This window comes from Enhydra lutris, unplaced genomic scaffold, assembly GCF_002288905.1.
Source record: "Enhydra lutris kenyoni isolate GAN:26980312 unplaced genomic scaffold, ASM228890v2 scaffoldscaffold24, whole genome shotgun sequence".
NCBI classification, from domain to species: Eukaryota; Metazoa; Chordata; class Mammalia; order Carnivora; family Mustelidae; genus Enhydra; species Enhydra lutris.
Genome location: NW_019154108.1, coordinates 25,671,893 through 25,697,165, shown reverse-complemented (window position 1 = coordinate 25,697,165; position 25,273 = coordinate 25,671,893). Strand labels below are relative to the sequence as shown.

At 42.1% G+C, this 25,273-nt stretch overlaps 1 protein-coding gene across 1 annotated transcript in view; it reads left to right on the top strand.

Annotated features, from left to right (window-relative positions):
• LOC111150849 (pappalysin 2) overlaps window positions 1-25,273 on the top strand; it is a 276,104-nt gene that overhangs the window by 222,713 nt on the left and 28,118 nt on the right. The window contains 4 exon segments of the mRNA XM_022508485.1: window positions 1,670-1,838; window positions 3,239-3,374; window positions 5,325-5,434; window positions 17,241-17,312. Of these exon segments, the coding sequence (XP_022364193.1) occupies window positions 1,670-1,838; window positions 3,239-3,374; window positions 5,325-5,434; window positions 17,241-17,312 (487 nt within the window).

The window sequence follows — 25,273 nt, the reverse complement described above, 5'->3', positions numbered from 1 at the left end:
GAAATTTAAAAAGAGCATCATGGCCCTGGAAAATAATAATTCAAGGCCACCATATGGTTGAGTCCATGGCCAAGGAATTATTTCTGTTTTAGAATCACAAGCTGGTAACCAGGATTGCTCTGAATCAGAAGTGGATGCATTAAAACAGAAACATGGAAAGCTCCTTCAAATTGGCAGTGAATCAGAAGGGGAATGGAATGGAATTCACAGTACCAAGACCTAATTCTGTTGACGTCTGTCTACCTCGAGGCAGCTTCTCTGGTTGGAGGCCATGTTCGTGCACGAGAAGGAAAAGCAGTTCTTTCAGGACAGTGTTGAGTCATGCCTACTTTGAGAATCTGACAAAAGCCATGAAAGCTGTCCAAGGAAAAGATGGACTTGGAAACAAACAAAATGGCCGTAGTAATCTCTAATGAGGTTCTTGCCCTTCTAAAGTTCAGGCTAAGAGTCTCTCTTTTAAAAGAAAATCTCTATGCTGCACCTTCTCCCCTCTCTGGAGAACTGAGGAATATTGGCAACTTCCTCAATTACATTACCATATGAACACTGATGATCCCCACATCACTTCTGAGTAGTCTCCCGAGTGTGTGATGACTTTTTCTTTCCTTCATCCCACCTAGCATTTCCCAGTGCACTTAGGTGTGAGGCTTCTCTGAGATAAAAGGCTTAAATAAAACCCAACTGTAAACAATCTAGACTCTGCACTGATATTTATCAAGCTCTGTTGAGAGTCAGATATCAAATATTACAGGTATCCCTTGTTTTATTGTGTTTCGCTTTATTGTGCTGTGAAGATATTGCAGGGTTTTTTTGGTTTGTTTTTTTGTTTTTTGTTTTTTTAACAAATTGAAGGTCTGTGACAACCCAGCACTGAGCAAATCTATTGGTACCATCTTTCCAACAGCATTTACTCACCTCAAGTCTCTGTGTCATATTTTGGTAATTCTCGCAATATCTCAGACTTTTTCATTATTACTGTATTTGTTATGGTGATCTGTGATCAGTATTCTTTGATGTTATTATTGTAATTGTTTGGGGGCACCATGAACCATAACCATATGACAGCAAACTTAATCAACAAATGTATGTGTTCTGACTGTTTCACGGACCGACTGTTGTTCTCCCACCTCCCTCCCTCTCCGTGGGCTGCTATATTCCTTGAGAAACAACAAAACTGGAATTAGTCCGTTTAATAACACTACAATGTTCTCTAAGTGTTTGAGTAAAAGGAAGAGTCACGTGTCTCTCAGTTTAAAAAAAAATCTAGATGTGATTAAGCTTTCATTGTTTTGCATACTTTCATGCTATTGCACACTTAATAGACTACAGTATAGTGCAAACATAAGTTTTATATGCACTGGGGGCCAAAAATTTCATTTGATTCTCATTATTGCGAGATATCCCATCATGGTGGTCTGGAACGGAGCCTGCCATGTCTCCAAGGTGTGCCGATACCATACGATAGCTGTTGCTATCACTGCTAAGTGTACACTACGATTTTTACATCCATGACTTAGAAGTTAGACTGGTGAGGTAGGACCTCTGGTTAACCAGAACCAGCTGTTCCTACCTATTTGCTAATCCTTATCCCATATCACTGAGAACCCAGTCTTCTCCCATGACCTCCTTGTGGGAGTCTAATGGGCTATTTTGTTTCATGTCTCATCAGCAATTTCCTGAAGATACAGTGCCTGGAAGGTGGAATCTGGGAGCAAGGCAGCTGTGTCCCAGTGGTGTGTGAGCCCCCTTCTCCTGTCTTTGAAGGCATGTATGAATGTACCAATGGCTTTGAGCTCAACAGCCAGTGCATGCTCAACTGTAACCAAGAAAGTGGAAGGGTAAGATGACTTGAACTTGGTTTTGGATCAGACTGTGCTCTAATCTTGATGACCAATCCAAGAATGTTGACTAGAAATGATCAGAGCGAATCCCAATAGGCAGGGGCTTACTAAGTTGGGATTCTAAGCAGCTGTGTTGATATTATTCGATAGAAAATTCAGAAGATAACCCCATTTTTGGAATAGTTTAAAACTTCCTCTTGGATAAAAGGAAAAGGAAAAACCTGAAGGGTTGGGTACCTGGGTAAATTCCAAAAAATGACGGGCTTTTTATTTGGCAATGTGATTATCTTCCATGGATGGCCACTGACCTAACCTGGCTCTGAAAGCTGATGTTGTATTTTTCAATAGAACAAAGTCCTGAACAGAAACACAAATTTCTCGGCAAAGGCAAAGCTGAAAACACTATTTGACTACCATTCTCCCTAGTATTTTGGTGTGAGAGGTCTCAAATGAAAACCACAGTCTTATCATGGTTATGTGATTAAAATCAATTTTAGTTTTGACTCTTTTCAAGCACCACACACACACATGAGACAGGAAGTTAAGCCAACTTCCTAGGCAGAAATCAATGACCTTGACTGCTCTCCTGGCACATGTCTGTCTCAGTGTCCAGCACTCCAAGGTAAGCACTGCTGGACAGATGTGAAAAGAACATGCCATGAAATGAGACTCCTGAGAAATCAAACACATCCGTTTGCACTGATTGTTTAAGGCCTCAAGGAATTGGCCCCAGATGAAGGGAGAGTTATCTACAGTTTCTAAAATCTTGCTTTCTTGGGTTTTGTGAGTTAACACTGTTCTCTCTGTGAACTGCGTACAGTATCCTTTGTGATTATTGGGGATGTGGAGCCAAGAGTCACACAAACCAGCACACATATGGAGAAAGGGAATAAAATTTTGGTGAGATCAAAAGCAACTATGATGTGTCTATTTAAGCAGAAAGTAAAAATACCTTTGGAAAAATTATGAATTGGTTTCACCAGATCATACCCCCTTGAAAAAAATGTCTGACATTTGCTACAAGCAGCGTTTGTGTGCTAGTATGGATGAATCCATGCAAACAACACCATCTGTGAAAAAAATTCCAAAAATATCTCCAAATATGTGGGCTACAGTTAACAGCTCACAGAATCCGTATATCCAACACATTGTTAATAAATTTCATTAATGACAAAATTGTTCATGATTTCTTCACATCCAAACATCAAAAGATTGTCTTGACTTTTTTTTTTTTTTTTTTTTTGGTCAGTAACAACATGGTTTATTATTTCAAAAGTATCTTTTAGTCCAGGTTCTAAGAGTTGGAGAACACTACCATTTTATCAGACCACTTTTTTTCCCTGCTCTAAATGAAGTTAACAAAACAAGCATGGACATGTTTACCTTTGATATTCTAGCGTCCCATCCTCTGCACTAAGGAGGGACTATGGACTGAGGAGTTCAAGTTGTGTGAGAACCTGCAAGGGGAATGCCCACCACCCCCCTCGGAGCTGAATTTTGTGGAGTACAAGTGTGAACAGGGATACGGAATTGGTAAGTTTGGGAAGAGGTTGTAAATTCTGCTTTCAAATAATCCTTTTATTAGGCCTGGCTGGAGTTTGAGTCCGAGCCATTGTTCTCTCTGAGGAGTAGATGGAAATGCAAGTTGACTTTTAGGTGGTTCAGCAAAAAATAAAATTTATGTCAAACTCCTTCTTTTTACCCTTCCACATGCATGTGACATTGGTGTGGCTGCTGAGCTCTTTGTGGAATGTCTGGTCATGTTCCCCACTCGCTGCAGGCAGGAGGTGGAGTTATTTGTGGCAGGAGTTGAGTTTAGTCCAAGAGGAAGGGTGGGAATGTGTAGCCAAGCACCGTGCATGTGCTGGGCCCCTTCTCCGTTCTTCCGGCAGTTGTTACTGGAGCAGACAGTTCCTGAAAGGAATGATTTGAGATTGCATTTGCTCGTGTTGCTCTTCAACCACTCTTTCCCTACAGGGGACCAGGCTCCAGAACCTATGGGCAAATTCTTAATCAAGTAATGGCAACTAAGGGTCTCTGTGGTCGGAGCTGATTTATAGTGATGTTAATTCAACTTGGCCCTGGCTGGACCTAAGCATCACAGAAAAGAGATGCTGTTTATGGAAAACTTTGTAAGATTAACCCTGAGTTCTGAACTGCATAAGCAAGGAATATTTTTTTAAGATTTTATTTATTTATTTATTTTAGAGAGCAAGAGAGAGAGAGAGGACACACATAAGCAGAGGGAGGGGCAGAGAGTGAGGGGACGCAGAGAATCTCAGGCAGACTCTGTACCGAGCATGGAGCCCAACATGGGGCTTGATCTCATGACTCTGAGCCAAAAATCAAGAGTTGGATGCTCAGCTGACTGAGATACCCAGGCTTCTCAGGTCAGGAGTAATTTCATGCCATTCTAACTGTATAGTGCCAGTGGGCATAATTTGAGTGAATAAGAAAGTTCGTTAGTTTCAGAGATGGTTCTCTACCATCTTTAGGTTGTTCTTTGCCCCAAGATATCTCATGACCAGGCATGGAGTAGTGGGGTGCTGGGACAGGGCCTCTTGAGTGGTGTTTCATGAACAAAGTCTCATCTCCCCACTCTCTAATTTCTGCATTAAAATGTCACGCACTCACATATATAAAGCTCTTAGGAGTCATGTAGCATTTTGAATTATTTTACAAGTTTGCAAAAAAAACATAGAAGTAGAGACAGTGAGAGCCAAAAAGAAGCTTGGAGATTAACAAATCTGTAGATGAGGAAACAGAGAACCCTGGGAGTATGTCATCTTTGGATAGAGTTTTAGAAGACACTTGGGCCCCACATACAAGGCAACAGAGCAGGATTTTCCTTCAGAAGGCTAACACATGACCAAAGTCTGCTTCTAATTTCCTGTTGCTTCCTCTTTTAATCACATAGGTTTCTTGGCTGCCAGCATAATGAACTTCAGTGAAACAATAGACATTATAAATCTGCCTTCATAATTTCTGGGCCATTTTTTTTTTCTCCAGCCGGTAAATTCCTTAGGTAGTGACTACTATGATTATAAGTCTTCCAGAGATCATATAAGCAGGAATCATATTGAATGTACTTAAAAGGCATCAGTCAATCAGCTTAGTCTTGGGCTGGCCAGAGTCCTAGAGTAGGGTCTTGGAGGTCTGCAGGACAAGGAGTTAAACTTTTAACGGCTGGATCATGCAGGGATTCAGTATCCAGAGGAGGGGCCATGCTGCACCAGAAAGAGGAGTGGGCATCATGTCAAGGGAAGGTAACTTGGGGTAGTGGATCTTTAGCAATGAGTGTAGAATTATCCTTACAGGTGCATAGTACATGAATATCAGCCCTGCCTATAACCATGATAATGTGGTGACCCAAAATGTGGACAGTAATTGCTCTTAAAAAAAAAATCAAAGTTATTTATTCCAGGATAAAAAGACAGAGATCTAAGAAGTTCAAGTCTCTGCTGTAAATTTCTGTTCTTTCAGGTGCAGTGTGTTCCCCGACGTGCGTAATTCCCCCTAGTGATCCTGTAATTCTGCCTGAGAACATCACTGCTGACACTCTGGAGCACTGGATGGAACCTGTCAAAGTCCAGGTGAGGAAAGGGACACTTTTTATGTGTTAAGGATGTAAGACTACTGAGAAATTCTCAACTGACAGCATATTCCCTGGAGTAATTTCCGAGGCTTTCAAAGCATCCTTAAAGCAAACAACCACATGAATCATTCCCAGAGAAAAGAATTAAATATCAGGAAGAGAAAAGAGGAAACTTGATTTTTAAAAAAATGGCCCCTATCCAAAGGACACTTAAAAAGATAATCTAGAAAGAAGACTTAGAGTCATAAAGAATGGTAATTCAGGAAGGAAATGGAAAAAGAAGATTACTACTAATGAAAAATAGGACAGGAGAACTTAGAAGAACACAAAGAAATGAAGGAAGTTGAAAGAAGAATGAAGAGGGAAAGATAATTTGGAAAAGATGAAGATGAAACTGAAAACAGGGAAAGAATGACCAAAGAGAGTAAGAGAGAGCTGCCTTTCCTGCCTACTCTTTCTGAACCCTGAGATCTTCTCCCCGGGCCCCCTGGAAATCAGTCAGTTGTAGGCAGGACCCACTACCTTGACAGCCTCTTCTCTGGGCTATCCTTTGGTTTGTATTCTCCACTGAAACCCTGAGGGTTCCCCTCCCTGCTTTCTCCCCTGGGCCCAGGAGAGGGGCACCTGCCCTCCTGTCTCCTCAGTGCCACTTCCAAACCATTATCCCTGTCTCCTCCCTGGAGTTCCCCACATTTGAATCTAATGCCAACAGAGCAAACATCATCTTTTGACATCTTCTAACTCCTGGGTCACTTCCCCCCATTTATTTCTTAAATACTTTGGCTCCTGGGTCATGTTGTATTAGCTGATACTCCTGCAGGATTCACTGATTTCAATTTCCATACCCCTGACACATCCAAAACCTGGGTTCTCAGTTCTGTGGCCTCCTTTCCTCCAATGATCATGTTTACCTTTCTGACTTCATCCCTTATAGGCTTTCTTTGGCCCATTCTGATCTTGACACAATGGTTTCATGGTTGATTCTTAGAAAGCCACGCACATTCCTACCACAGTACCTTTGCTCTGTGGTTCCCTCTGCTTAGGATGCTCTTCTCCGAGGCTTCCTCATGTCTTGCTCCTTGGCTTTCTTCAGAATTTTACTCAAATGTCAGGGGCCCTGTTTGACTATTTATCTAAAATGTTAACTCCCCTAAAACCTTTGTCCCCTTGCCCCTTTTTAATTTTTTTTCTCGTGAGGACTTACCATTACCAGGCATGCTATATATTTTCCTTATTTATCTTATTTTGTACCCCTTTCTGCTGCTAGAATTAAAAGCCCATGGAGGGAATATTGTCTGTTCCATTCACTACTATGTCCCCTGATGCTTTAACTGTTCCTAGGAGGCAGAAAGTGCTCAATGAATATTTGAGAATAAATACATGAAAATGAGGAAGTCTGTACAAGATCTGGATGGAGAAGATCGTGTGCCAAGTTAGTTATTTCTCCTTAGAGTGGAGAGGGTTGGGATAACACAGAGCCTGGGAGCTCAGTTTCTTTATTAGACTCTCTAACAAAGAAAATCCTTGGAAGACTGTTCTTATAGGGTCACCTAGAGATGGAGTCTAGAGATGTCCAACTTTTCATTTGGAAACCATCTTCAGATTGCTTCTTTTTTCTCACAGGCTAATTGTGCTGTATTAGCAGGGATTTGTGTCAAAGCAGGAGGATCAAAAAAAACTACTCCAAGTACGATTCAGGAGAGGGGGATAGGGGAGTAGCGTACCCCTATTAATTCAGTCCATTCTTCATTGAACAAACAGTTGTTGGGACTTTCTGTGTGCCCTGGAATGGGGCTAAGTGCTGGGAATATGGAGATGAGAAAATGATAGTCCTTCTAGTTATGAGACTTACAATCTGGCCATGAAAACATTTATAAGAATGCAACACAAGAAGTGGTTTGGTTGTGGTAGAAGTGCTGTGGGAACACCCAGGAGGAAGCAACCAATTCTTCTGCTCAGGAGCTTCAAGAAGAATCCAAGGACCAGGAGGCTTTTCTTCTGGGTCATAAACAATGATCATGAGGAATGTTCTAGAGGGTTAGGAATGGTAAGAAGTTCTCTGTGGCTGAAACCACGGGTATGTGTGGTGGTAAGGGAGAGGAAAGATGGGTACTGGAAGGATGAGACAGGGGAGAGGCAGGTGGGTGAGATCCCACAGAACAGGCCATGCCCCTCCTAGGACAAAGAACTGAAGGAGGACACTGAGCAGGGTAGAGCAAACCAGGAGCCTGAGGGCAGGGTGAAGACTGGATTGGGGTGGGAAGGAGAGAGCCAGAGAAACACCTTGCCTGGTTCTCCAACCCCTGGCCTTTCTAGACTTTATGTCCCACTTCTAGCTGGAATTACAGCACCCGGAGGAAGAGTCCTGGAAGAGCTCCTGCCTCCTGTTTCATGGAGTGCCAGATGGTCTAGACCTTCTCCTTCAGTCCCTTAAATTCTTCTTCCCCTGGGAAAAGACTTCTCTTTCTCCATTAGAAGCCAAAGGGGGAAAGGCTTAGGATATTTCAGACCCTTTTCTTCCTCTTGAGACATAACCTGCTTAAGGAACTCTTCTCCACCCATTTCCCTGTAAAGGCATCCAGTGGGAACCATTGGTGGGGTTTTGGGAGGCCAGAGTGCAGGCCTTCCAGTGTTTGGGGGTCTCCCATTTCTGTTTTCCAAGTGGCGCATTCAAAGAAGAGAAGTTCGGTTGTCTCCATGAAGATAGCAGGGGTACCAATACCGTAGGTGTTGACTGTTTCCAAACTAGAAAACGATATTTTCTATTTTCTGAAAGCCTCCTTTTTCTTAACTGTCCTTCAGGGGAGTCATTATTATTTATTTGCCCTTATTCCATAGATTTTTCTTTACATTTATATTCCTAGTGACTTTTCCAGTACTGGGAACCTCATTGGTGTCTTATAAAAATTGATTGAGCAAGCAAAGAAATTGTTGCACCATTTTCTACTTTCAAAGTGAATGTCTGCTTCCTAGACAAACTGGGCTATTTTGGCAGCTCTGCACGACTGTGTAATCACATCCTTGTCACTTTCAAGTTGCCCACCCCAGAGAGAAAATGCAGAGTACCTTTTTCTCCTTAAGCCAAACATTAAGTGTTATTGTCTGTATCATTGCATGTGTCATGACCCTGGTCTAGTCAGTAAATCCAGGTTTCGAAACAGGTTATTCAGGCATGATTTTGAGGCTGATAGCATCACAGAAATGTTGTAGACCTTAGAATCAAAAATGTATCCTTAAAAAACCTGAGTTTTAACTCATAATCTCTGTTATTCATCAGGTGGATAATTTTAGGCAATTTTACTGTTCTGTACCTCCATCCCTTTGTCTGTAAGATAGACATAATAGCTATTTCATAAGGTTAGCATGAGTATCAGATGAGGAACATGGATAGAAATTAACTCTGTCCTTGATGAGGAACTGTTTCTTGATTAGTTGCCATTCTTCCTAGAGACAGGATGCTTTCCCTCACGTCTGTCTGCTCTTCCCATCATCAATGATACTGCCCTTCTTTGTGATTTGGGGATACAGTTATCCTGATCCTAATTTGCATAATTTTAGAGGCACTCTCACTTTATTGGAGCTTTTGAGACTTGTGTCCTATTTCTGTGTGAAAACAAAGAGAAGTAATTAGCTCCTTCTCCTAACATGGAGGAAGAAATGTAAGAACTCACAAAATGAGCCTCATCCTTACTTTGCAAGAGTAATTTGTTCCTGAGAAAACATCCAAAGGTCAGAATTTTAAAAGTTGAATACATAATTGATAACATAACCCAAATCGAGATTCTTTATGCCCAAAGAAAGCCCAGTGTTAATTCAGTAGTTAATATGAATTATCAGAGTGTCCAAAGAAGCTGTCATCTGCGACTCTCTCAACAATTCCATAGATATAATGAAATAGAGGAGCCTTGCTTACCAAAAAAAAAAGAAAAAAAAAAGCTTACATGGGATGCTTTGTTTTTAGGAAATCAATATTTTATCATAACAGAAAACAAGAGAAAGGAGTCAGTGGAAGCAACAGGAATGGCGATGAGGTTACTCTTGTGTTCCCAGGTCCTCAGAGATAAGATTATGCACCAGCCATAAATGATTTCATGACGTCTGCTATTCCATGGCATCCAGCAGCTCCTGAGCAGCGGGAAATCTAACCTTGTCCTCATAAATAAGAGGAAATGCCTTATAAGCCAAAGCAGTTGTGTTAAATGAAACTCTTCATTAAAATCCTTATAACTTACATTGATTTATCTTGAGGGTTGTTCCGTATTGCGCTCGATCTTAAATTTTGGTGTCCTTAAGAATCACTTGGGCAGTTTGTAAGAGAGACAAAGCTGGGTTCCACCCTTCAGAGAGGCTGGTGATGCCACAAAGCACACCCAGCATTCCACTGTAATGCTTTGAAAGACAATGCTATTGGGGCGCCTGGGTGGCTCAGTGGGTTAAGCCGCTGCCTTCGGCTCAGGTCATGATCTCAGAGTCCTGGGATCGAGCCCCGCATCGGGCTCTCTGCTCTCTAGGGGAGCCTGCTTCCTCCTCTCTCTCTGCCCGCCTCTCTGCCTGCTTGTGATCTCTCTGTCAAATAAATAAATAAAATCTTTAAAAAAAAAAAAAAAGAAAGAAAGACAATGCTATTACCAAATAAAATGCTGGCAACAGCAGTATTTTAAATACAACCACGTCTGTTTGGAGCCTGGCTGCTTTGTTTGGTAAATGGTGATCTCCTTATTTCGTGCGAATCCCTATCTCCCATACTTCAAATACCTTTATATCTGGCAAGACTACAGAGCAAACGAATTCAGTTGCATCATTTTCTCTAGTCTGCTTCCAATGACTTCATTCTTTGTAATAAAAATGGTATCTTACAGTTGGATAACATTTTACTGTTTTCAAAGTTGTATATATATAAAATATATATTTTTCTGTATTTACAATTTCATTTTAATCTTATCACAAACCAATACACCAGGAAAGCAGGATTTAATTATCCTCGTTTTGACCAATAAAGTTGACATTGGATGATCTGTTCAAGCTTGATGTTGGAAGTGGAGAAAGAAGTGCAATCAACTTCTCTGATCCCAAGTCCAATGTCATCTCTCCAGAATCACCCTATTTGCCATAGTTGTTTCTTCCCCCTGCAGTGTACTTGGATTAGTTTGCTCATCAAATAGAAAAGAAGACACTCTTCTCAATTATAAGAACCCCCTCATTCCTACACTTCTCTTATTTCCTTTCTTCCTTCTCTAACAAAAATAATTTAGTGCTCTCTTCGGCAGCTCATATTCTAACAAAAATAATTTAGAGAGACAGTTTTCTATAATTCTACTTTTCCCTATTGTGAAAGAGATTGTTTCTAAAGAACCAACAAGTATACTTCTGAGATGTCCACAAACCTTATTTTTCTTCCCCTGGGGTTCTGCAGGTTCTTATCCCTGCAAATGATACCTGACTTCTAGAATAATATACTTTCTATTAAAGAGAGAATTTCAGAGAACTTAGGTAACCTGGGGTTTTGATGAAAAACAACTCGAAGTAGTGACTGGCATAAAGAAAAGTGAGGTCCCCCCTGAATTCAAATACTTACCCTTTGGTGGCCTCTGCCTCTTCAGCAGCAAGGGCCAGGATTAGAATATTAGAAATTAGAAAATTAGAAATTAGAATATGAATTCTCTATCTTGCAGGGCTGTTGTGAAAATTAAAAAGAACACTTCTGAGATGTCTTACCCGGTTTTTAGCCTATAGTTCTGAAGTGAGTAAAAATGAAATTTCGGTTCATTTAGTACAAATCTTACCTTTGGAAGTTTCCTTCCTCTCTGAACAGAGATCACCAGTTATCTTTATGAAAGAGAAAACATAAAATCCTCTGGGTTGTATACTCTGCTCACTGGTGCGCACCCACGAGTGTAGACAGAAACATGTAGATCATGTGTTTCTTTTTCTGCCCCTTTTACAAATGGGGCTGGGAAGGGAATTAATGGCCATTCAGTGTTTCCTATTTGAACACTGACTAAAGTGGCAACATCTAACCGCTTCGGTTGTGAGACTTAGAGTCCAGATGAAAATGACTGTTATTTCTAATGACTCAAGGGCATACTGGCTGTGGGAGACAAGAGGTAAGGATCTGAAATGCTCAGGTGGACGTGCTGGGCCTTTTGTTTTTGTAATGGTGTCTTTATCCTTCACCTACTGTACACAGAGATCTAGACATTTCTATGGTGATGACATCTGCCGCGAAATACCTGGCAGAAAGGACACCAAACAAAAGGGCTTCTTGGCACTCAAATAAAGGCCTGCCAGTCTATGTGACTGAGCAATGGAATCTGGCAGTTGGGATACAGAAGACAGCCACATGCCCAGTCGGCAGCATTGCTCACACCCAGAAGCAAGAGCTTTTGCCCCACAGCCTTCCACAACTCTCTGGCAGTACCCAGACACCTGATGATCTGGGGAGCCTGAGCTGAGGGCGTGGGAGGAGCTCCCCTCGGACTTCTGTTGGGAGAACTCTGTGCTTTTCTCATCCCTGTATTTCCTCTGCTTCGTTTTTCCCTTCCTTTTTCTTCTTTTCTGTCCTTCTACCTCTAAACTGGAAGATTCTTGAGGGTAGGAATGATGTCTTATTTTCATCCCCAGATCTCCTCAGCGGATGACTCATTTAGTCCCTTGCTCAAAACAGGGTGCCAAAACCAGAGCCCATAGAAGAGAGTAGCTCCTGCCTCCACAGAGCTCTTTCCCAAGGCAAACGTTTTGATTTTTCCAAAGGCCTATGTAAAGTTGAATTTTTATGGCTTTCTTTAACCACTGTGTTGAGGGAATTTTTATTATGTTTTGAGATTTACCACTTAAATGGGAAAATTAACATTTTTGACTTATGTTGGAAAGACGTGGTCCTTCAAGACTCTGATTTCATGGGGAGGTGATTTTTTTTTATACATAATGTGGCAATTGTTTGCACGTAATTATACTTGAAAGTGTTCCGTTCTGAAGTACAAAAGCATCCATCATAACATCTCATTTCCTCTATTAGTTTGCTTCGTAAATTCGTTTTTCACAGACTGAACAATGCTTTTCTTTTCTTTTTTTAGTATATCACAATTAGGAATTAGTGAAGTCCAAACTAATGAGATTTTCCTGTGGCTCCAAATGGGAGGTTTGTAAGATGCTCAGCACTGCAGGGAAGCCCTCCCCCCCACCCCCCGCCCCGCCCAGCTCTTCACTGGAATCGCTCAGTCAAAACAAATCTTGTAATTTCTGACTTTGTTTTCCCAAATTGGTCCCCAGAGGATTAGTAATTCCTTAAGCAAAAACAAAACGTTTTAAGAGGAAGAGAGAAGCAGGAAGAGAAAAAGAAGACAGTGCCCCCCCAGGAGCCATAGTGTCCCACTAGCTGGTCTCACCCTCTCATCTGTCTTCTTGTCTCCTCATCCTTGCCCTCTTCCCTCAGAGTGTCCTCTTGATGAGCGCAGTTGTGTAACAGCCCCAGTGACACTTGCCACACACACACATCAGTGGGAGAACAAATCCCTCAGACATGAGTCATGAAAAAGCCTTCTTTTTCGTCAGTTTCAAGTATGGAAGTGTCTGCTTTTGGTTTGAGTAAGTCTCGAAGCATCGAGTCCAAGACCGTCTTGGAAGATGGGGGAAGAAGAACTGAAAAGCAAACTGCAGGGTAATGTGCAACTGTCCAAATACATACGCAAAAACAGGGCTGTATTTTATTTAGGGTTGCATACACATGTAGTAAGAAGGAAATTGTCACAAACCTGGGCAGCAGCAGAACTTTGTGGTCTGTTGTGATTAGCAGCCCATTCTGTCAAGTAACTATTCCTGATTAAAAAAAACAATTGAGCAATTCTGTGTTAGACCTTAGTGTTGGCTAACCATCAGTCTTGTGACCTTTAGTGAGACATTTAACCAAGCAATAGCCTTCAATTGCCTTATGACCTTCCCCTTCTTCTCCTCCCTTCCTTCTCTCTCTTTCTTTCTGTCTCTCTCTCTTTCCCCCTCCCACCTTCATTTTGTTCTTCCCTTCTTCCCTTTTTACTTTTAAAAGATTTGTAAATGGCCCAACCAAGAGGAAATCTTTAAACTGGTATTCTCATAAACGTTTTCCTTTTGGAGACTTCAAAACAAATCTTTGTTCACAATCAATTCACCTGCAAAGTGGCTTATTAGTAGTATAATAACAATAGTTACATAAAACTGTATAGAAATAATAATTTTAAAATTCAGAATAGTTGTTACCAGTAAGGAGGAAGGAAGGAGAGTGAGGGGACATTAATTGCATCTCTAGTGACTTAAATCCTGAAAGCAGATGCCATCAATTTGTTAAGATTTGATAAAGCTGGAAAGAGGATATAAGGTTGTTCTTTCAATTATTTCTTATAGTTTTTCAAATATAATATACACTATAATAATTTGTCAAAAATATTCCAGAAAATAAGAAAGCTATAGTGAATTCTTAAAAAATAAGTTGAAGCATATTAAAAATTTTAAGGGCTTATTTGACCAAAAATCTGTTTGAGTCAGGCAGCATCAAACCAAAAGTGGTTAGGAGTGCTCCAACAAGAGGAGCTCAGGACAGACTCTACGGTAGAGAAAAAAAACAAAAAAAAAAACAGAAGGAAAGTAAGGAAATTATTGACTGGCTATAGCTTAAAGCCTAGTTGAGTCTTTGTGACTGGTTGTCCATAGTTTTCAGTTTCGTAACCTTGAAACATTCACAGGCTTAGATGTTGGGTTGCTTACATGGGCCACCATGGATCAGAGCCACCTCAGTCTAATGGCCTCCTTGTTGAATTAATTTAACTAATGTCACCAGTAGCTAGCCCTTCCCATTGGTTTTTTTTCCTGTTTCACTCTCCTCTTTTACCTCACCACCACAAATATGCCCCTAAAATTTTGGGCTTGAAACACATTTGAAATTCTCTGTTTTGATCTATAAGTAGTAGTTCAATTAATGACATAAGCGTGTCTTTTCTTATGGGATGAATGTCGTTCAGAGGCCAGAAGATTGTGGAGAATTCTGGAGCTCCAACATCATATTTAGTGGTTGACAAAGGCTTATAAAACTTCATCCCTAAGTCACTGAGATAAGATATATGAATGGGAAACAATTGCTATTCTCAAGGATTTCACAATCTAGGAAGGCATATCACCCAGGTACCAGAAGCTTTTGCAATTTTCTAGAGATTAAGGAAGGATGCCAGTTTGAATCCATTTCATGTCTGAATGACAGAACATTAAAGAATCATTGAGATGAATATTCTCAGTTCTACTATCATGAATTTATTCTACAGATATAGTTGCCCATATATGAAATGTTTTATGCATAGCATTGTTTGTTGGAGCACAAGACTGAATAACCCAAATATCCATCAATATGGGTCTGGGTAAGTAAATGGGGGTTCATACATGCAATGAAATACTATGCAATCAATAGAATGCAACACTCCAGATAACATAAAATGGACAGAACCCAAAGGAACACTGTGAAGTGAAATAAAGACAAACAAGCAAACAACAGCAGACCAAAGTACACAATAAAATTACGGTATTTTATCATTCGTACGTGGCAATAGTTCCATATGTATATGTGTGCCTAGGCATAGACTATCTCCGCAATGATACAAAATACAGAAAATCAAATGGAGGAACTTGGGTGGCTGGGGGTCAGGAGTAGAAGGGAGATTGTGCACCCTTCTACCTTTTATATCCTGGGAATCTGTATAACACGGTAATAAAATTATATAAATATACAAAGATAGAAAACATCATTTGGAGATGATAGGACAAAATAGCGAAAAAAATCTCAAGTAAAGACAGATTCTTTTCCTTTCTTTCTCCCCCTGCCCTTTGCAATATAGCCTTAGAATTTCTAAAGTGTTAGCAAACCCATACTCCTATGTTTATAAAAGACGTGGATGAGGTAGAAGGTTTAGAGGGCATAGAGAAGCTGGTACAGTCAGTTAAAATGTTCTAGAGAGTTCTGGCCATGGACACCCTGTGAGAGTGCCAAGGTTAAATATCCCCTTATGTGGAAGAATTGACCTCTTTAAGGGCACCAGCTAGATTTGTGAATATTCAGACCCCTCTTGCTGACTGGAGAATCTGGCTCAGAGTGCTGGAGGCCTGTATACCTTTGAGAGTCTGACTGATAGGGATGGGGAAAGGGGATCCTTAGGGAATGTGGTGCCCTGAGAAGGAATAAGATTGCTATGTATTTACATCTCCAGGGTGAAACTTCCTGTTACATGCTAGTACCATTATCTGGTGACAACAAGAAAGCATAAAACGTGGATATTTTAAATAATAGTAGTCAAGACCATCGCTAGCTAAATAGAGTTCCACTGATACTGGTTTTAAAAGATAAACAAGGATCCTTTCCAGGTAGCTGAGCCATTGTTTATATGCAAATGGTCTTCTTAAGTGGCCTTTTGTGCAGAATACCTCAGTTTTTAGTAGGCTGAACACCCCTATTGTGTTTACCTTATGTAGTTGTATAATTCTGTATAGATTTGATAATCGTTTCTTTTTTTTCCAGTGCAATGAAAACTTAAAACCAAGTCACTTTCTATGCTATTACAATGTGGAATTTTGAGTATTGGAATTTATTAGGATATATGGTATTTATCCCCTCTTTAGAGAAGTGATGAAAGAAGAGTTTTAGATTATAGTGATTAACTCCAGGAAAATCTTGCAGACTCCCATTCTCATAACTATGAGGTTCATATACATGTACCTACATATTAATATATGCAAATGTCTCCAATCTGATTATTGCACAGTCTTAGCATTCTAGAATGTATGATTTCCAGTTACCGGAAGTACTGTCCTGTGTAAAGCTCATATCCGACAGTGTATTATTTTTCTTCTGATTGCACCATATTCCTCGCGCACTGAATTAAAACGCGCGTATGAAAGTCGACAAATGACTGGGTTGATAGCAGGCTCCGGAGACAATCTCCTTTTCTCCCTGAAGCCTCCTGTGGGACTTTCTCTTCTCCTGAAGTGCATCTTTCGAAATTTTGAAATACAAAAATTAAAAGGAAAAAGCTCAGTGACAAGCATCATTCAAGCAAGAGTAGATGACTGTTTGTTGAAATGCACATCTGGAAATGACCATTGGGACCGAGACAATCACCAGTGTTTAACACGAACGTGGTCTTGCGCTCTCCGGCTTGACGCACATGCCATTTTGAGCCCGTGGTGTCACGTTAACCCTGCTTGACCAACGCGTAGACCTTCTTTCATTTCCCATGAGGATGGGATAAGTGTGCTAACAAGAGCTACCGATCGTGCAGCGTCTCCTCCGGTCTTTGCTCGACACTCACATCTTACCGTCTAGGATTCTTGATATCCGTTTTTAGTTCAACCCTCAGCCTTTTCTCAGTCCTTAAAAATTCTCGGTGCTTCCTGGTCAACCCAGGCAGCTCACAATTTCTTGTAATGTTATTGAAAACTTCAAAACAAATGGAAACAATCTTATGCCTAGAGCCAAATTAAACTCATTACAACATAGAGGATGCTTTCTTAAAATTATACCTACAGCTCTCTGGAAATTCTGATATCTCGGGAGAGAGGAGCGAAGGAGGATGAAGAGGATGAGCGCTCCACCCTGGTACCAGCTGGCAGGATTAGCAGCTCTGGAGGAAAGACCAGCCGGCCCCGGCCTCGGCTGTCTCAATGGGGCACAGCCAGGGTCTCCCTCCTCAGGAAATGGGGTTGGACTGGCACGGGGAGCTCAGGGTCTGCCCCTTCTCTTACTGACCAGGGCTCTCTGTTTTTGTTTTCTGTTCTTTCATCTCCCCCTTCAGAGCATCGTGTGCACTGGGCGGCGTCAATGGCACCCAGACCCTGTCCTGGTCCACTGCATTCAGTCATGTGAGGTAAGCTGCACACGCCCCTCCCCCAACCCAGACTAGAGTTCTTAAGTCTGCTTAACTCACAGGGAGTTGAGCCTTTCTAATTCAAGATCTTGCTCCTGTGCCCTTTGGTTAATCACTTAAATTTAGCTCTCCAATCCCCAAATTACAGATACTAGGATTTCTCTTCTTCCTTTTTTCTTTTTTCTTCTTCCTCCTTCCTTCTTCTGTCATTGTCTTCTTCTCCTTCTTCCTCTTCCTCCTCTTCTTCTTTTTAGCAAAATCTCTAGGGTCACATTTTAAATGACCTAATAAAAAATAAGTTAAAAGCAAATCAGAATTTTTTATGGTCTTGGGATTCTGTAATTGGACCTTACTTGCACTTAGTTAGATCAGGGCTTTGCGGACTCATGGCCTATAGACGGGTTTGTCTGGCCAGCACCATGTCTGACAACAATTTTGTTTTGATTGCCAATATTTAAAAATTGGGCTTTCACATAAAACTTGTACATGTACATATAATATCGCACACACACATACACACATACTCCCAGTAAAAATCAGTATGAAACACTTTGTGCAGATTTGTCTCCTGAAAAACAAGACTATCTGGCAACCATGGCAACGATTAGCTGGCTCTAAGTAACAGCTACAACTCCAGAAGGGCAGCTGCTCTGGGGTGAGCAAGATGCTCCCCTCTCCCTATGGCTTCTTACCTAGTGCGCATCCCTCCTTGGCATCAACTGCCTGGGTCACGCAGGCGTTTATATGCTCAACCTCTGAGGTAGACCTGTAATCCACCGTTGACTAACTTGAATCAGACCTTTACCTCCTCAGGGAATCCTGTGTACTTCTTCACACAGGGGAGTTTCTTCTTTCTAGTAGGGGATTTAGCATGCTGTGAATTCCTTAGTTAGATTAACAGGAGTTATTGTGAAGAAGAGTCAAGAATGAGGCAGAGCCTTACTGAGGGAGACTGACGCAGGAATCCTGGAATCCAGACTTGGGGAGGTGGTAGGGGTGGGGGGATGGGGGGCAGGCACTTCTCACACACACATACACGATTTAAACCCTCTCACCCTGGGGATAGCCCCTCAGTCACAATAGGTTTTGCCATCCAAATCTCTCACTGCAAGTAATGAAGCCACTTAGCGGTGACACTTGGGTAATTCTGGCTGCTCCCTGTGTGCTAGCAAGAGCTGTTGCACTGCCACTGATTTCCAGCACCCTCCCCCCAACACACACCCAACCCACATGCTTGTCTGTCCCTCGGTTCTTCTGTATCCCTGTTTCTCTTTATCGAATTCTGGGAAACTGGGATCTACATGAGGCCAAAGAGGGGGAAAGGGTGGGGTTTGAGACAAAGAGAAAACTGGGTGGGGGAAATGACACCAATAAAATAGCGCTCTGAGAGTCAGTCCATCAGGGAAAATGCTAGCATGGAGTATGCTTTGTTACCGTTCGGGCCAACAAAACAGCTCATCTTCTGCCATCATTAGAAAAACAGATGGCAGTGGGGTGGGGAGGAGGGGCAGTGACTCATCCACTGGGCAGGGTGTAAAAAGAAGGAAGAGGAGGCCAGGCAAGGAGGGAGATAAACAGACAAGAGGACTCAGAACTGGGAAGAGATCAAAGGGATCCTGAGAATTCCCTTCTGCTGCTTCTATGTGTGATGGCAAGAGGGAGGGTGGGTGACGGGGCTTGGAACTGGCTTCCGTGTTTCCCAGAAGGTTACAACGCAGAGCTTTCCTCGTGTACTCCCTCCTCACTGAACCCCCAGCATGTCCTCTAGATCTCTTAACCAGAGCTTCCTAGGCTTCCCTCCTTCCTAGCCTTTGTTGATGTGACAAGGAAATACTCCACTCCCTCCTGTGACTATCCTGCCCAATGGCTTCCATGTACAGCTGAGTCTTGACCAGCTGACAGCTGTTGGTGCCCCGGCTCCAGGGGTTCTCAAGGTCTGGCCCGTGGGGTGAAAGGAAGAGGGCGGGGGGGGGGGGGGGGGGGGAAGAGCATCAATATGCACCAGAAAGGAAAGGAATCAGACACGGGAGGAGAAAGAGGAGAAACTCTGAAGATGTAAGTAGTAAGAAATGCAGAGAGGGTCAGAACAGGAGAAGAAAGGACGAGAGAGGCTGGAACTGGCCACTTGGCAGACACCTAATTCTTTACTGGAAAAAGTCAGCTAAATATATTAGGGGCAACTGAAGAGCATCAAGGATAAAGGGAGGGAAAACAGACCCCGAGGCAAGATAAGCCAAAGAGGGCTCAGTGGATGAGAGGAAGTCTTGAAAGTTCTGCACAGAAATCTGAGCTCAAATTAGACATTTGTTCCCCGGTATCTAAAAGGAGTTTTCTTTTTTTGCTTTCCAGTACTGAATATAACTCTAAGATGTCCCCGTGAGACATCCAGCCTTGTAAAAGTCAAGTAGCTCATTCCTCTGAGCTCAAGACAGTGAATCCATCACCCGCTATCCCCCATCCGTGTCCTGCTTCCTGTCAGTTCTGCTCTTTTGTGTCCTACCCCCTTGGCCACCGAGTTTTCACCTTCAATGCTCCATCATTCTATGCCTCTTGCTTTCTTCAAGAGACAGCTCTAAGGTGTTCTCTACAACATCTTGTGTAAATAACTTCACCTTCTCATTGTCACCTGCATTGGCCTTGTCTCAGCTGTCCAAACTTGTTCATACCTGAAATTCTATTTTTCTAGGTGTTTCTCAAAACTTAACCTGACACTCCTCCTATTTGTCCTGACCCGCCCCTCCTCATGTTGTCTATTTCTTTTGTAAGTTGCAAATGCACAGGGAATGGTAGCTTGGTTGGTGGAAAAGTTTTGGGGTCACACAAATGGAAATTCAAATCCAAGGTCAACTGAGTGGTGTGAGCCTTGTGTCTTATTCTGTACTGGGGGCAACAAAGTAGAGGTGACAAAATGATTTTAAGGAGTGTGTTACGGCATTATCGTGATAATGTCCATGAAGTGTTTAAGTACCATGCTATGTCTGGTCCATGGCTGATGGGTACAAAGTAGTGGCAGTCGTGGTGAACTGTTAGGCACTTTGTAAATGCTTACTGAGTGAGTAATGCAGAAAGCAGGAGTCCAAACTGTTCTTGTGGCCTCAAGGTGAGGTGAGTAGGTACAAACCCTGAGGATGGGAAAAGGGAAAGAATAAGAGAAGAAAGGGGAAACAGGCCATTCCTAGGGAAGCCCCCTGAGATCCATAATTCACAGATCTCATGGAGAGAGCTGCCAGGTCCAGTCAGTCACCAGGCCAGTTGGTCACCAGATCATTCCATGAGTAGCTTTCTTCATTCCTACCATTGTGTCCCTTCTTGGCGCCTCAGCATTTCCCACTTGGGCTACTGCGTTGGTTTCCTGATTGTTCTTCCTCTTCCTAGACCTGTGCTCATTAAAATTATAGACAAGTATACAAATGGTCTAAGATAACTGTGCAGGAAACAAACACTTATTCTGCCAAATGCTTGTCCGAGAAAGCGTACTCCTTTCCCAACACGGCAAGAGAAAGAGAGACACCAGGAGGCATCTTCATTCTGTGGGGCAATGATTGAAGTGAGTGTCTGTTCAATCCATGAACACTATGAGACTGTCAGGTCACATGTATTGCCCTCTCTGGGTTTTTTTCCCCCCTCCGTTCCTTCCTTTTTCCTTCATAAAGTCGTATTTATGAATTCTGCCAAAGTCCACAGCCCTAGGTTCCACTTAAACTAAGAACACCTTGTTCTCCAGGGAATGCAGCTGGGAATAAAGACCACACTTACAGCCTCCTTTTGGAGAGAAAAGATTAATTTCCCTCCTGCCGGATGATTAAACTTGAGGTCCCACTGACCTCACGTTTGGTGCTACTTTTTCTATGACCACGCATTGTGTCCTTCTCAGCAGACTCCATTTTGGATTACAGTTTCTCACACTCTCTCTTTACCCCTTCTCTGTTCTGTAGAGCCATGCCCTTCCTTTTTCAAAAGTGGGAGCTGTGAAGGAGATCAGAAGCAGAATTATATTCAAATAATTAGGACCAAATACAAATCAAAAACATCTACCCTTGTTCACTATGTGGAGATAGGGTCTTATCGAAACAATGATATGTATTAAGAAGGCAGAAATAGTCAACTTATACCCAGTTTATATCCTCATGAGTGTTTATTATATAGTATAGGTAGCCATGGTTAACTGACATTCTTCAGTTCCCAGTAAAACTTAGAAAGCCTTTTAAGATATTGTGGGAATTTCAAGGAAGTCTTTCTGGGCATTAGCTGCCATTTCTCATGTAAATTCTTATGCATACCCTTACAGATGCCTATCACCTTACTTACCGCATTATTTCAAGATTATTGGATAGATCCATCCTTCCCACGGACTGCAGGCTCCCAAGTGTCAGATGTGTGTTTTATTTATTTTTGTATCCCTATTGGGAAAAAAAGCCTAATTCTTCAGTGACACTTGTTTTCATTCCCCCAAAGGGAGGGACAGAGTTGAAGGTAGAACTTGGAGAGTCTTAAATTTGAAAAAGATTGGATCAGTTTTCTGAGAATCAGCACCGTGGAAATAAACGCAGGGCAGGAATAGAAGAAGTAAAGACTAGAAACTCTGACATGCACAGAATCAGAAGGCCTAGCAGCAGGTACAGTGAGGGCTGCATGGAATAGCGGAAGAAAGGCTGTCTGACACATAGAGGCAGGCTTGAAGTTCACTTCCATTCTTTAGATTTATCTTTTAACCGTGGCACACCTGGGTGACTCAGTTGGTTAAGTGTCTGCCTTTGTCTCAGGTCATGATCCCAGGGTCCTGGGATCAAGTCCCACATTGGGCTCTGTGCTCAGCAGGGACCCTGCTTCTTCCTTTGACTACTGCTCTTCCTGCTTAAGCTCTCTCTCTCTCTCTTTATGACAAATAAATAAATAAATACAATCTTTAAAAAAAAAATAAACTTGTTGGTCAGATAACCAGCTTCAGAAAACGAGGGAGACACACCCATGGGATACAGCTTGGGGCCTTCAGAGAGGTTGCACGCCAATAATGTGTAGGTCATGCTAATTTTTCAGGAATGACTACAAACCTCCCTTGTTTCTGAGGATTTTTTATCTTAATCAAAAGATTAAAGATTTTTTTTAAGATTTTATTTATTTGACAGAGATTACAAGTAGGCAGAGAGGCAGTCAGAGAGAGGAGGAAGCAGGCTCCCTGCTGAGCAGAGAGCCCGATGCGGGGCTCGATCCCAGGACCCTGGGATCATGACCTGAACCGAAGGCAGAGGCTTTAACCCACTGAGCCACCCAGGCACCCCAAAAGATTAAAGATTTTGATTAGATTTTGAACTTAATTATACCCGTGATTCCTTCTCTTAAAGGGCCACTGGTCAGATTTGTGGCCATCTCGGTTAGCCTTCCCATTTCTTAGTCCCTGGATGGGTTGCATTTTGGAAATCTGTTGGCACTGTTCTTTCTTGGCATCTGTTCAAGACCAGTCCTGCTTTTGGTTTTACTGCTTCCATCCTGGTACTAGCTGGCAAGAGAAAACTCAGACTAAGATAGGATAGATAGGAGAGTCAGAACATGATAAAGGACATACAAGCACCTCTTGTATGAATGTTCATTAAACATTAGTTGAGCGTGTGATAAACATTAATTGAATTTCATTTATCAGTAATACCAAGTGGCTTCTGTTACAAAATAAAAGTTATGCTCCTTGGCCACTATTCATCCTCATACAATGGGCAATACCCATGTTTGTGTGTATACCCTGAGGAGAAAAGAGGCCAGGCTGATCTGGAGGGAGATATAGGGTCAAGGATTGCTTAATACAACTCTGGCGCCCTATCTGATCCAGTTTGGTGTTCCGAAGGAATGAGGTGCCCTCCGAAAACTGGAGGGAAGCTGTGCAGTATACACTATTTTATTTTTTTTAAGATTTTTATTTATTTATTTGACAGAGAGATCACAAGTAGGCAGAGAGGCAGGCAGAGAGAGAAGGGGAAGCAGCCTCCCGCCCAGCAGAGAGCCCAATGCGGTACTCGATCCCAGGACCCTGAGTTCATTTGAGCCGAAGGCAGAGGCTTAACCCACTGAGCCAACCAGGTGCCCCCAGTATACACTATTTTAAAAGGCAAAGGGGATTGAGCAATAATGTCTGCATGCCTGCAAGTTTGAGTTTTCTATGAGAAACAAGTCTAGGGCAGTTTCTCTTTGTCCAAGTCCTATCCTTCTAAGGAACAAGTCCTTCCTTACCACCTCCATGTTTTGTGTCAGAACGACTGATTAGAGAGATAAAGGAGAAATCACTTTTTAAACTTAGCAGGTGTGCCCTTCTAGTCCAGAGGAGAGAGCCCCCAATTTAAGATGGCAGCTAAGGGGTTTGACGCAAGGTGGGTCATTACTGGAGATTGTGCAGGACAGGACGGCCTGACCAGTGGAACACTCAAGACCTGTTCTGGCCACACCCGGATCTTGGCTCATTTCACACGGGCAAGGGAGTCAGCGGGTCATTTTTATAAAAAGTGAGCTAAAGAATTACTTGTATTCTTATTTTTTTTGGGGGGGGAGATTTTATTTATTTGAGAGAGAGAGAGAGAGAGCAGGGGTGAGGAGCAGAGGGAGAGAGGAAATCCCAAGCAGACTCCCGTGTTGAGCATGGAGCCGACAAGGGGCTCCGTCTCATGACCCTGAGATCATGACCTGAGCTGAAATCAAGAGTCAGATGCTCAGCCAACTGAGTCCCCCAGTTGCCCCTGGGCTTCTTATTTTTAAAGTGATTATTCTTAGGTGCTGCCTCTTCTTCCCCATTCTGATATGTCAAGTCTGGGGTGAGGTCCAAGAATTTGCTTTGGGGTGCTGCTAATCCAGAGGGTTGTTAACTGCACTTTGAGAAACACTGAGCAGGGATAAGAGAACACGCCCCTCTATGAGGGCACATGGAAGCACCTTGCATCTGGGGAGCGAAGGATCCATCTTCCAGTAGTTTTTGGAAAAAAATAAATAAATCACCTGAAATAGAATGTAGAATTAGAGGTCAAGGACAGAGGTAGAAACATCTGGCAGAGAGTAGTAAAAGTAAAATTCTTAGAAGCCAGGAAACACTGGTTTGCTTTAAAATTGTAGTGAAAATTTTTAGCAATCATGTTTCATCATGGGTAAACAGCAGTGTGCCTCTTCTTAAAACAAGCTACGTGGCAATGAGTGTACTTGGGACCAAGAAAAAACTCGAGTATTTCTCTGTTTTTCATTCTTCTCACCAGTAGTCTACTCCTGTTTTCTCTTTAGATCTAGCCTCCATAGCCATTAGAAATACAGACCATTTTGGGGGCCCCTGGGTGGCTCAGTGGGTTAAAGCCTCTGCCTTTAGCTCAGGTCATGATCTCAGGGTCCTGGGATCGAGCCCCATAAGCCCATATCGGGCTCTCTGCTCAGCAGGGAGCCTGCTTCCTCTTCTCTCTCTGCCTGCCTCACTGCCTACTTGTGATCTCTGTCTGTCAAATAAATAAAATTTTAAAAAAAAAAGACCATTTTAAAAAAATTAACATATAATGTATTATTTGCTTTAGGGGTACAGGTCTGAAATACAGACCTTGTTGAAGGTAGCAAGAATAATCTCCAAAGCTGATAATTCATTTGGGGTCAAAAATCAAAAGCAACTGGGATTTTTAAGCCAAAGAAGAGCAGAATGAAGATGAATGTAGTAAATATTTTCAGGTCGTAGATACTTTACCTACAGAAGAGTTAACAGTCACCATCCCCCGATAAGAACAGAACAGAAAACAATGGGCTTAAAAACTGAAAGAACTATTTAAATCTGTGTGAAATATCCTGGCAGTGTTAGACTTTATACAAGGTTCCAAAGAGATGGGTTTAAAAGTCATATTAGCCTTCAGAACATTTTAAGGGGGTGTGTATTGTCCTCTCTCTGCACGGTTGAATACTTTCTGCTGTGTCAAACACAGAAAATGTTTTGGTGTTCCCTTTCCCTGTAGATG